Genomic DNA, 13,862 nt, shown 5'->3' with positions numbered 1-13,862 from the left:
TTAAACACATGCTAACTAAACCCTCCCCACCTCTAAATAACTAAAGAGATATCTGAAAAAAAAAAAAAAAAACTAAACTGCACTTGCTGGAGAAAACATACAAAGGGTAGCACCCGCATCTGATCTAATGGATTAACAGAGAATCAACTTTGTGTGTGTAAAATGTAAGTCACGTCTCCTAGCTGTTTCACTTTTTCTTCCCTTTTAATAGATTAAAGCAGATTTAGCTTGGACATTTGGAATAGAAGTACAACTCAAAAAAATAATAAATTAAATAAATAAATGAAGCGAACCAGAAAACAGGACAGGCACACATATGTCACACAGAAAGACAGAGCAGTGACAAGAGACAAAGGATCCCCCCATTCTGATCAAATCACCACTGGAGTGCTCAAATGACCCCCATCCTCTTCTCATTGTTCCACTCGTGAAAACTCCAGTCAGACACCTTGATTTTAAAACAACAGCAGACAGCAAATAAAAATGGAAAGGGGAGGAGGGATCAACAGAGCAACACCACCAGGCATGTAACAGATATTATTGATAAAATGAATGAATTGTTAACAATTATTTGTTATGTGAAAAAATATTCAAAGGGGGGCTAATATTTGTGATTTTAACTGTATATTTTGTTTGCAGCAGCAGTGTATTATATTCTTAGACGGCATGTCTGTGTATATACTGGCAGTAGCAGGTCTCGGTACTTGCTCTGCCATAATAATCAAAGCAACAGCAGCAGCGTACTAGATCCATACCACCAAGACTAAATACATCAACATTGCCATATACATATTCATTACCATGGTAAATCCTGAGAGTGTTCATGACAGAAGGGATTTTATATTAATACAAAACATATTAAACACAAGTAAAAAGCCTACTGTAATGTTTCAAACGACTTTTATGGAAATAAAAAGACAAAATAAGAGTGAAATAATGTTTGTCATGTTATGTAAAATGTACATCACTAAAGTATTCTTGTTTTTTTGGTACTGTATATAAACTATTGTTATACTGAATTACATTTTAGAGAGTGTCTTCTATAAATCATGATAAAAATGTTAAACAAAAATTAATCAAGACACAATCTAATGTATACAACAAAAATAGTATTACACTTGTATTACATGTCCAAGACTTTGATTCTTGGAAGCCCATTTGAGTCTTAAGTTAATATTTTCCCTGTTACAGTAATTTAAATGTCAAAACAAAGGCTAGCTTTACCTTCAGCAGTATATCTTAATACATTAACATCTATTCCTTTAGTCAAAGAAATCAATTTGAAAGATAAATGGATGGAGGAAGTTTCCCCCAGGGGAAAACAGCTGCTGTAAAATAGATTAGACTAATGCATGAATCCAACATATGACCCATGTACAGTGGAGTGTTTTATTACATGCATTAGTCTCATTAACTCCACGCTAACATCTAAATGATTTAAACAAGTAAAAGCAGGGATACATATCATGTAAATATATGAGAACCCTTTACAATAAGGTTGTGTTAGTTAATGTTAAATAATGCATCTACTAACATGAACAAACAATGAACAATACATTATTTGTTCTTGTTAGTAATTGAAAATACAGTCGTTCATTGTTAGTTTATGTCAACTCTCAGTGCATTAACTAATGTTAACAGACATGAAAATGAACTTTCGAGCTTTTAATGCAGGATTTTCACTAGTAAATGTTGAACTACGATTAATAAATGCTATACAAGTATTGTTCATAATTAGTTCATGTTAGTAAATATATTAACTAATGAATTTAATGAAACACCATTGTAAAGTGAAACCCATGAGGATGTACACATTTTCTTTTTGTGAAAATTGCTGAAGATTTTATCATGACTATTATTAGCCCCCCTTTTAATTTTTTTCTTTTTTAAATATTTCCTAAATGATGTCTAACAGACCAAGAAAATTTTCACAGTATTTCTGATAATATTTTTTTCTTCAGTAAAAAGTCTTATTTGTTTTATTTTAACTACAAAAAAAAAAAAAGTTTTTAATTTTTTAAAAAACATTTTAAGGTCAAAATTATTAGCCACTAAGCTATATATTTTTTCGATAGTCTACAGAACAAACCATCGTTATACGATAACTTGCCTAATTACCCTGTTTAGTTAACCTTATTAACCTGGTCAAGCCTTCAAATGTCACTTTAAGCTATTCAGAAGTGTCTTGAAAAATAACTAGTAAAATATTATTTACTGTCATCATGGCAGAGATAAAATAAACGTGTTATTAAAAATGAGTCATTAAAACTATTGAGTCTAGAAATGTGTTAAAAAAACGTCTTCTCTTCGTTAAACAGAAATTTGGGGAAAAATAAATTTGGGGCTAATAAATCCAGGGGGGTTGGGGGGGGGGGTCTAATAATTCAGACTTCACCTGCATATATATATTTTTTTTTTACTGTTTGATGCCATCTTGTTATGGTGTGGTGAGTACAGTAGGTTAGTGTGTGCTCCATTCAGCCATTTTTGTTTCTGTCAGTTTTGCATTTAATTTAATAATTAATAAACTATCACAACCATTGTTGTGCTAGTCACTGAAAAATAATAACTAGTCACAGTAACAAGTTGTTTTTTATTCAAAAAGTAACGCAACTACTTTATCAATTACTTACACCAAAAAGTTATGCATTTCTGTTAAATGTAACTTCTGAGTTGTTTTTCCAAAAAGCGTTTTAATGCTCCCATTAATGCCTTTATAATATCACTTCAGTGCTGGATGGAAAATACACCGTTGATCATCTTCACAGTTTTAATTAATTTGCATTCTCAGAACTAAAACACAAGACAAACTTAAATAAAAAGTCATTTTTAACACTAATTTATTTAAGTCAGACCAGCAGCACAGAAATAAAAATATCACAAGGTTATAAACCAGCTGAATAATTTGTTCAGAAGCAAAAAAAAAAGGTTACTTTAGTGTCATAAAGTTTGTATTTAATCATTAAACATGTTCCTTCACAGCGTGAGTATGAAAACTAGCAACAATATGCAACAAACACAAAAACATTTTGAAATATATACCTGAAAGTAATCTGAAATTACTATTACCTCAGCACCAAAAACACTGCTATTATAAACAACCATACATTTTATGCATTCTAAACAAAAAACAAAACAAAACAAAACAAAACAGCTGCTCAATAATGAAATGAGCTATTTTCAAACTAACCACAAACTACATGTGGTGTGTAAACAACTTACAGAAAGTAAGCTGAGTATATTCAAATTGCAAAATCTGCTTTACTACACTATACATTTAAAATAACCTGTTCTGAAATATAACAGAAATGTGTCTCTGTGTCTACTAAACTAAAGATAACAAATGTGTGCTTGTTTATTTGAAACAACAAACATAGTAATATTAAAAAAGTAATTAATAATAGTAACGTAAATAGTCTCTCAATCTCTCTCGCGCGCACACTTGGTGTAGCTCGAGCTCATTCTGTCTCTCTGCTCTTTTGTCTAGTCTGGCGCCTCGTACACGACATGGCTTCTTTACATTAGTTGGCTGGCATCCACCAATCCCACAATGTGTCACAGCTGTAAACATAAAGATGTAGGCTAGACTGCAGCCAAAATGTATTAATTTACCAAGTAACGAACAAATGCATCATATTGTAAAAAATAACGGGGTTAATATATTTAAAAGGTAATGTGTTACAGTATTAGTTACTGTCGAAAGTAGTGCCATAACTAGTAAGACATTATTGCCTAACACTGATTACAACTCAGAACAATGTTAATTACATTTAGTGACATCCGTATAATAAGGCATAAAGTACATCCAGGCGTTTGTTATTGTAGAATAAAGCTCGACAGGCATATTATCTCATTGAATATTGGCACATGTCTAATCTTGATTGCTGTTTTCACTACGTTCTTCCAAGAATGCCAAATTACATCATAGAAAGCAGACTATGTTTCAGCCTCCTGACCTCAATTATGTAAATGTACCGTTCACACCTGAGTCCAGTGCATCTACAAACCTAATGAGAAATTTGCAGGGCACGACTCTGAAGAAAGTACACAATAAAAAACACTTTGCGGCTGTGGAATATCTTTGAGAATGTAAATAAATGATGTTTCTCATTTGCCCTTTTGTGTCCACAGCTCCATTTCGCCCGGCCGATACTGATAACATCATTCACTTTGATGCATACGGAGACAGTTTGGGCCGCTACAACATCTTCCATTATCACAAAGAGAATGATGAGTACGTCTATAGAAAGGTGGGCTACTGGGCTCAGGATTTGACTCTGAACACAACCTTAATTCCTTGGGAGAGCCAAGCGGTGCCCACATCCCAGTGCAGCGACCCATGTAGGAAAAACGAAATTAAAAGCATGCAGCCTGGAGATGTTTGCTGCTGGATTTGCATTCCCTGTCAGCCCTACCAATACCTCCTGGATGAATTCACATGTGCGGATTGTAGCTTCGGACAGTGGCCTCTAGACAATCTCACAGGCTGTTATGACTTACCTGAGGAGTACATTCATTGGGAGGATGCCTGGGCAATTGGACCTGTCTCTATTGCTTGCCTCGGCATGCTTTGCACGCTCTTCGTCATTGGCCTCTTCCTAAAAAACAACGAGACTCCGGTGGTGAAGGCTAGTGGACGGGAACTTTCCTATATTCTTCTCCTAGGCGTCCTTCTTTGCTATTTCATGACTTTCATCTACATCAGCAAACCTTCAGCCGTTGTGTGCACGTTACGACGGCTCGGTCTGGGCACGTCCTTCGCCGTTTGCTACTCTGCATTACTCACCAAGACCAATCGCATTGCTCGGATTTTCAACGGTGTTAAAGATGGAGCTCAAAGGCCGAGGTTCATCAGTCCAGCCTCACAGGTGGCCATCTGCGCTGCTCTTATCTCCTGTCAGCTTCTTGTGGTAGTGGTCTGGCTCCTGGTCGAGGCTCCGGGGGTGAGAAAGGAGGTCAGTCCTGAAAGAAGAGACGTGGTGACATTGAAGTGCAACAGCAAGGACTCGAGCATGCTGATGTCCTTAACCTACAACTGTGTCCTCATCATCCTCTGTACCTTTTATGCCTTTAAGACTCGAAAGTGCCCAGAGAACTTCAACGAAGCCAAGTTCATCGGCTTCACCATGTACACCACATGTATAATCTGGCTGGCTTTCCAGCCCATCTTCTATGTTACTGCCAGTGACTATAGGGTAAGTACAAATATGTAGTTATTTGTTTATTTGGCAGGGACAGTGTGCATTAATTAGCATTGCTGCAAATGCACCAGAATAACCTAGTAGGCTATTTTTCATCCATTGCTCCTGGACAGATGTTAAAATTGTCACCCTAATAAACAATACAAAAATATACATTCAGTCAAGCAGAGTTAAGAAGCACTGAAGTAGACCTAGGGTGCTTTCACATCTGTAGTTCGCTTCATTTGGTCCGGACCAAGTGCAATAAAGCATACATTGTTGCATCTTCTGCCGTCTTTGAGTCGTTTTCACACCACACTGCTGGCTTTGGTCTGAACCAGTTGAAACGAACCAAAATGCAGTCATCTGACAAAATCCACATCTCTCATTGGCCAGATGTTGTTAAACATATTTCCTAAACTGCTTATTGATTGGTCAGAATTCACGTGCGGGAAAATGCCAGTGAACTCCCGCAGGTAAACAAAACCTTTTACTCTGAAGGGACGACTGCGCTGGCTGATTGTATGCCTGCTTTAGACAAACTATACATTACGAAAATGAAGCACGGCCGCGGCTGGAAAACAGTGTTTAATGCATCACTCGTCGCTTCAGGAGGAGCCGTGAATTAATTTAGCTAAACTGCAATATGGTCATCTTGCGGAAATATTACCAACGATCCATCAGGGAATGTTTTCCCCTCTCTCTCTCTCTCTGTTGGTAAAGCGCTGTCAACAAATATTTTTCCTCCATATTCCATAATGCACAGCACATCAGCCTACAGCAGCTGAATTAGTCCAAAACGCGCAGTACTTTTTGCGGTTGGACCTGTTTTAGTACGGATCATATTCTCACCACAAACGAACCGCTCCAGGGTTCGTTAGAAAGCGTACCTAGACCACCTCTTCAAGCAGGTCTCGGTACGCTTATTTGGTCCGCTTTTGGTGCGCACTCAAGTACGATTGCTGCATTTTTACCTGCCCAAACGAACCGTACCAAAAGGGGAAACAAACTCTAGTGCGATTTAATCGAACTAAATAAGGCAGGTGTGAAAGCACCCCTAGTTATAAAAGGTTTGGTACAGTTCTTGCTATTAACAATCCATTAACTGATTTTTAGCTCAATAAACACATTATTTGCTGCTTATTAAAAATTATTAAAAGAATATTAAGGGTTTTGGAGGGAAATATTATAATTTTACAAGCCCCCTAGAGTTAAACAACTGCATTTTATCATTTTTTAATCCATTCAGTCAATCTCCACATCTGGCAGGAGCACCTTTAGCCTAGCATAAATCATTAAATTGGATTAAACTATTAGCATCTCAAAAAGGAGTTTTGATAATTTTCCTATTTAAAGCTTGTTTCTTCTGTAGTTACATCATGTACTAAGCAACATTGGATCATTCTGATAAGGTAGCCCTATATACATTTCTGGAGACTGTGAATTATGTAGCTAGAAATACGTATGCCTGCACTTCATTTTTAAATGAATGCCACCGCTTGGTATGACACCATTCCTTTTTGCGATTACCAGCTGACTGCTTACCTCCATGTAGATGGATTACAGGCTGTTAAAAGTTTGTTCCGTTAGCTCGCCATGTACGTCGGTGGACTTGAGATGCAGAGAGGAATTGCCCACGACGACAGGATTTGAGTCCAGTGAAGAATGGTTCCAGAAAGCAGTTAAGACAAAAACAGACGCGGGTCAATCTGTGTTTTTGAAAACTATTGATTGGATTTAGGGAAGGGGAAGAGGGTACAGTCGATCGGTCGGTCAGTCAGTCCTTCAGTCAGTCAAACAGTTAACAGCAGCCTCTGGTGGGTTTATGAGAGAACAGCAGGCGTAAATGGCACTCCCAAGAGAAATTTGAGATCTCAAAATACGTATACAGCAACCTCTCGTGGATTTGCGAAAACAAAAACAAAACATAAAAAATAAATAAAATAAAAAATACACAAAATGTAGCTCCTGGCACGTATTTGGCAGTCTTCAGAAATGAATATAGAGGTACATTTTCAGAATGAACCTGAGTTGGTATTAATACCTATGGAAACTAAAATGTTGCTGTTTTTAGGTCGGTATGGATAGGAACTATATTCTCATTCTGGGATAAAAATCAAGGATCTTTGTTGCCGTACCAAGGCTTAAGCTGGTGTAATGATATTATGTAGAGCTGAAAGCTGTTACCTGAGGACTATTTTTTCAGGTGCTGTTGAACATTTTCAGCAAGATGCTAATTGTCTAATGCGATTCAATGATTTAAGCTAAGCCAGGTGCTCCCACCAGACCCAGAGATCGGCTAAATGAATTTTCAAAAATGGTACAAATCAATTGTTCGTAGGTTCAAGTTCTTCTTTTAACTGGGGGTGTATTATGAAAGGAATATGATTACATGATAATGTAATACTGGGATTATAATATGACGCATTGCAGCATATTTTGGTATAAGATATAGGTATTTCGTTTTTTTAAATGAGGAGCTACATTTAGGAACTTTCATTTAAAACATTTATGTTTCATAATTTGGTTTCAGAGAATCATGTTATTTTAGTCTAAAAAGCATAACTTTTCATATTTATTTATTTATTTATTTTCATTTATTTTATTTATTTATTGATTAATTAATTTATTTTTATTTATTTATTTAAGTTTTTTTTAGCACACTTTCTTTAACAAAAACTTCTTATCTAACTAATATAAATTTCAAACTAATTTTCAAACATTTTAGTTTTGCACATAAAATGTTAAGCATATTTTTATCATTTATATAAAAATATATAATTTAAAAGTCTATGGAGAACAAAATCTGAAAAAAAAACGACCATTTAAATTTAGTCTTGTAACGACTACAATATGTCATTAAAAAAACAATATTGAAAAGTTTCTTTGAAGACATCTCTAAATTAATTTTTTTGCTTTGCTTAGTGTAGATTTGGCTTTTCTCTCCAGCAATATTGTTAATGAAAGCTTTGGTGTTCTTTACAACAATGTGATCTCCTAGAGAAGTGAATCTTGTGCTGGGGGATTTTACCGGTTCTCCTCTGGGAACAGATATCAGAGGGGCTGTTTCAAATCAGACTGCACACACAATGACAGCATGGAATATTTTTCATCATTTAGATAATGAGCTTCTCTTGTATCCCTTAATCATTTTCTGACAATGACTTTATCCTTTATTTTTAGCATATATACAATTTCCCTAAGTGCGTGAGTTCAGGAGTTTGCCTGATTGATTTTTTTTGTTATCGTACCTGCCAATTCAGATGGCAGATAGAGAAATCTCTTTGATCACCTGTCTTTTGCACTGATGAAAGGAGAAGCTCACATTTCATGTGGCTCAAAAGCTGTTCAATGCAGAACAAAGAAAGTGGGGATATTTCATCCCGACAAATGACTAGCCTGTGAAAACACGCTATTCAGATGATATGAGTATCCTTCTGTCAAGTGCCTCAGGACAGACACTATTAAATAAACACCTTTACATTTCCTAAAGAATGCTTGCGTGCACATCTAAATAGAACATTTTTATTATTTATGTCAATTAAAAAAAACTATAGATTTTCATGACTATGTTGCATTATTCTATAAAACATCCATCCACGCATCCACCCATCCAGCCACCCACCCATCCACCAACCCGTCCGTCTGTCTGTCTGTCTGTCTGTCCGTCCGTCCGTCCGTCCGTCCGTCCGTCCGTCCGTCCGTCCGTCCGTCCGTCCGTCCGTCCGTCCGTCTGTCTATCTATCTATCTATCTATCTATCTATCTATCTATCTATCTATCTATCTATCTATCTATCTATCTATCTATCTATCTATCTATCTATCTATCTATCTATCTATCTATCTATCAGACTGTATATCTATATATCCATCCATCCATCCATCCGTCCATCCATCCATCCATCCATCCATCCATCCATCCATCCATCCATTCATTCATTCATTCATTCATTTATCTATACATACATACATACATACATACATACATCTTTTTACATGTGTGTGTCCAGATATTCTGACCGTCTATATCTATCTATCTATCTACAGTATCTATCTATCTATCTATCTATCTATCTATCTATCTATCTATCTATCTATCTATCTATCTATCTATCTATCTATCTATCTATCTATCTATCTATCTATCTATCTATCTATCTATCTATCTATCTATCTATCTACAGTATCTATCTATCTATCTATCTATCTATCTATCTATCTATCTATCTATCTATCTATCTATCTATCTATCTATCTATCTATCTATCTATCTATCTATCTATCTATCAGACTGTATATCTATTCATCCATCCGTCTGTTCATCCATCCATCCATCCATCCATCCATCCATCCATCCATCCATCCATCCATCCATCCATCCATTCATTCATTCATTCATTCATTCATTCATTCATTCATTCATTCATTCATTTATTCATCTATACATACATACATACATACATAAATACATACATACATACATACATACATACATACATACATCTTTTTACATGTGTGTGTCCAGATATTCTGACCGTCCAGTAGTGGTGCAGACAGCAGCATATCTGCTATAATGGCCACTGTACAGTATATTGCATTTGGATGATCCAGTGAGCAAAAATAAAAGGATAGAAACATGATCCAGAGATGTTATGGCTGTAGGGGCTTCTGTAAGGGTCAGTCTACATCATCCATCAAGGCTAGAAGAAAGAATACAGGGGAAAAAACAGAGAGACAAAAAGGTGTCAAGAGAGAAGGGAATCTCCTCGAGTTCTGATTGGACAGGATGTCATTCTCTGCTCAGGGTTTCTGCGTCTCTCTCTGTCTCTCTCTCTGCGAGGTGTGTGCGAGGTGATGTGTTAGAGCATGGGAGGATGATTCCCAGCTGGGGCCTCTGTTCAGATAGCAAGGTGTGCCTTTGAGACCGAGACTGAGACACACTCCCACACACACTCATAGGAGATGCTATACAGCCTCATTCATCCTGCACATATCATTCTAGTTGAAGCATTTCTGTCTCTCACCTACCAATTACAGCACACCACTGATCCAGTATGTGCCCCTTGTAGGATGTGTGTGCTAAAATAGTTCATCTTCAGATTGTGAATTAAAAAATTAAATCCTAAATTTGGAAAATAAACAATAATTATAGTAAAAAAAATTTTTTTTTTTCAAAGTAGAGTGCAAAATTCTGAAACCATAGTAAAAAGATTGGCCTTCACCTCAAAATAAATATAATACAGTGTAAATTGGTATCAAATTAAAAATATTCTAGTGTCAGATGTTTGTGATGAAAAGAAATATATGAAATTGTTATACTGTAGTAATATTATAACTGCAGAACATTTTGTTTAATTTGAGTAATATGTAATGTACATTGCAAATGGGGTGGCATGGTGGCTCAATGGTTAGCACTGTTGGTCGCAGCAAGAAGGTCGCTGGTTTAAGTCCCAGCTGGGTGAGTTGGGATTTCTGTGTAGAGTCTGCATGTTCTTCCTGTGTTCACGTGGGTTTCCTCTGGGTGCTCCGATTTCCCCCACCATACAAAGACATGCGGTATAGGTGAATTGGGTAAACAATAATTGACCTTAGTTTATGAGTGCGTGTGTGAATGCTATAGTGCAGGGGTCATCAAACTTGTTCCTGGAGGGCCGGTGCCCTGCAGATTTTAGCTCCAACCCTAATCAAACACACCTGAACAAGCTAATCAAGGTCTTACTAGGTATACTTGAAACATCCAGGCAGGTGTGTTGAGGCAAGTTGGAGCTAAACACTGCAGAGTCACCGGCCCTCCAGGACCAGGATTGGTGACCCCTGCTATAGTGTATGGGTGTTTTCCAATAATGGTTTGCATTTGGAAGGGAATCCATTGCACAAAACATATGCTGGAAAAATTGGTTGTTCATTCTGCTGTAGTGGGACTAAGCCGAAGGAAAATGAATGAATTAATGAATGAATGAATGTAATACTATGCATTGAGTAACACTTTTTGTCTATGAGCTGCGAGATATATTTGCTGCCTACATTAACTGATTTTGTTAACTCTTCTCATAACTTATGGCATTGTTGGCTTCGAATCAAGAACTTGCTGTCAAAATAAATAAACATCTTGTACATTTTTTTATTTTTATTTTGTGATCTCTAGAACCATTAGACTTGCAAATCCTGGAAGGACTATACATATCCTGGATATATATTATGTTTGATTTTTGTGTATATTACAGTAATAAAAATATTACATATTCTGTGCATGCACACTATATACAAAAAAAAAAAAAATACAAATGAACACAGAAATTTTAGATGACAAAAAAGACAAGCATTCAAAAACCACTGAATAAAGCTAGACATACAGTATATGATTTCTAAAAGATCATGGCTCTCTTATGTCTAAAGTCATTTATGATGTGATGCTTAATATATTAAAATAAAATATTAAGAGTTTTAGTCAATAAATAATTTTAAAACATATTGTAATTATGCAAAACTTTGGAATACCACAATTGACAAATCAAAATGAGATATTCCAGGGCCATGTAATGATACTGAAGAAGCAGATTTGAGTATGCTGTCAAGTTCTTGTCTGCCTTGCTCTTTGTATAGTCATTAGCTGGAGCCAGACACCAGTCTTTCAATGTTGAGATATTTTGTTCAATAATAATGATGATTATCAATTATGGAGGAAACGTCGACTATAACGTAATGTCTCATTCAGTGTGAGATTCTACATGAAACATGTATGTTTATGGAAAGAAGAGCAAAGCTTTGCTAGGAAATTACAAACAAGTCCTTTACAAGCACAGCTCTCCTCTGAACGATGCATAATTTAAAGCACTTTGGTTTATTCTGACGCATTGCCGCTCTCACAGAAACTCTTTTAAATCTATCACACAGAAGAATGAACTACTCTTTGTTTATCTGGCATTGAGAAAAAACGCATTCAGTGCAGCTGAACCCTGCTTTGAAATAATTCAACAAGGTCACAAAAGTTTCTCCAGTGCGTGACCCTGCGAGGGCTGTTAACAATAGATTTGAATGTTTGCAAACCTGTTCAGATCAAAACGGTGTGCTCAGATTGAAAATTCTAATATTTCTATCATGAAACATTTCTGATTTCCCAAAAGAAAGAGAATAGGAATGCCAAAGCTATGGTGTTTGAATCTGTGGCAATGCCCAAAGCAATAAAAATGTACCGTTTGAATGCACCTCGATTTGGAGGAAAACCTCTTCCCTAATTAAATGTACAATGATAGAAAGCAAACATCCAAAACTGCGAAGAAACAGTTCCTGTTGATTCTCCTGCCTTGCATCAAAATGTTATTTGGCGATGCATGTCTCTAATACCTGTATTAGTATGCATGGGGTTGCTTATTCAAGGCACACACACCTGCTTTGCACATGGATGCATCCTCTGAAGATGCATCATCATCTTCAGATACACAGGCTTTACCAACACTGGAATTAAGTCCAAAATTAATTTAGACCCATGTTAACATGCTTGCTGAATATGATTTGATCGAATACAATTATCTCCAATACAATTAATGCAGACTTGTTATACAACAATATAAATTTCAAATTTTAAAAATATAAACTCAGAACTGCAAGACTGAATTTTTTTAATTTGAAAAAAAAAAATAATAATAATCATAATAATAATAATTTTGAGTATACATTTTAAAATTCTGAGTTTTCTGTACTGTACATCTCAAAATTCTAAATTTATTACTTGGAGGTTCGACATCGCAATTTATGCCTTACAGTTTCTCTTAGCGTTCTGCAAAATAATAACAATTGCAGGATTTTAACTTAGAATAAGTTGAGTTTAAATTGTTTATATTCTGAATTCAGTGTTTATACCTTGCATTTTGTATTTTTATACTAGTTTATTCTGAGTTAATATTCCAGAATTTGTACTTTGTTCATGCAATTCTATATTCTAAAATTTAGATTCTCAGTTTACATTCTAAACTTCAGCATTCATTACCTGCAATACTGAGTTCATGGCTTAAAATACAGATTTTTTTTTTCAGTTTGTAGAAAGAAATAGCAAGATGTAAAGTCAGAATTACTTTTTTTCTGACAATTTTTGATGTTAAATCACACTATTCTGAGTTTTCATCCCAAAATGAGAATTTATTTCTTGCAGTTCTGTCTATGTAGCTTAAAGATCCACATTTACTGCAAGGGACTTTTGTTATATACAATACATATAAATAAATACAATTAGGATAAGAAAGTACGAAGCTGTAATTAATTATATTAAATTACTAACATCGAAAGTAATCTTTGTAAAAGAAGATAAATTCAATTTTACCATAAATTAATAAATAATGTTTTAAAAAATAAACATTTAAATCATGTATATTTAAATATAAAATACCTTTTTAAAATATATGTGTCTTTATACTTAAATATAAAGTAGGACTTTGAGCCCAAATGTGTGTTTAAAACTTTATCTTAAAATTTTACAGAATTTTAAATTATTGGGGTTTTTTCTTTCTTTTTTTCTGCATGTTTGCCCTCATGTTCATATTCATGTAAACAGCTTTCTCTTTTTGTGACACTTTTAACATAACTCAACCCTTTGTTAATTTCTGATATGGCATAACAATAACAATAACAAAAGAAATGAAGTTATAAACGTGCGATAGCCCAGTGGTTAGTGTGCTGACATACTG

The 13,862-nt window shown here is 35.3% G+C and overlaps 1 protein-coding gene across 4 annotated transcripts in view; it reads left to right on the top strand.

Annotated features, from left to right (window-relative positions):
* grm2a (glutamate receptor, metabotropic 2a) overlaps positions 1–13,862 on the top strand; it is a 102,425-nt gene that overhangs the window by 83,645 nt on the left and 4,918 nt on the right. For all 4 annotated transcript variants that reach the window (XM_087255098.1, XM_087255097.1, XM_087255099.1 and 1 more), the window contains 1 exon segment: positions 4,132–5,195. In XM_087255098.1, coding sequence (XP_087111224.1) covers positions 4,132–5,195 — 1,064 coding nt within the window.

The sequence above is a fragment of the Danio rerio genome, chromosome 6 (assembly GCF_052040795.2).
Source record: "Danio rerio strain M-AB ecotype USA chromosome 6, GRCz13ab, whole genome shotgun sequence".
Taxonomy (NCBI): domain Eukaryota; kingdom Metazoa; phylum Chordata; class Actinopteri; order Cypriniformes; family Danionidae; genus Danio; species Danio rerio.
This window is presented reverse-complemented; position numbering and strand designations above follow the sequence as displayed.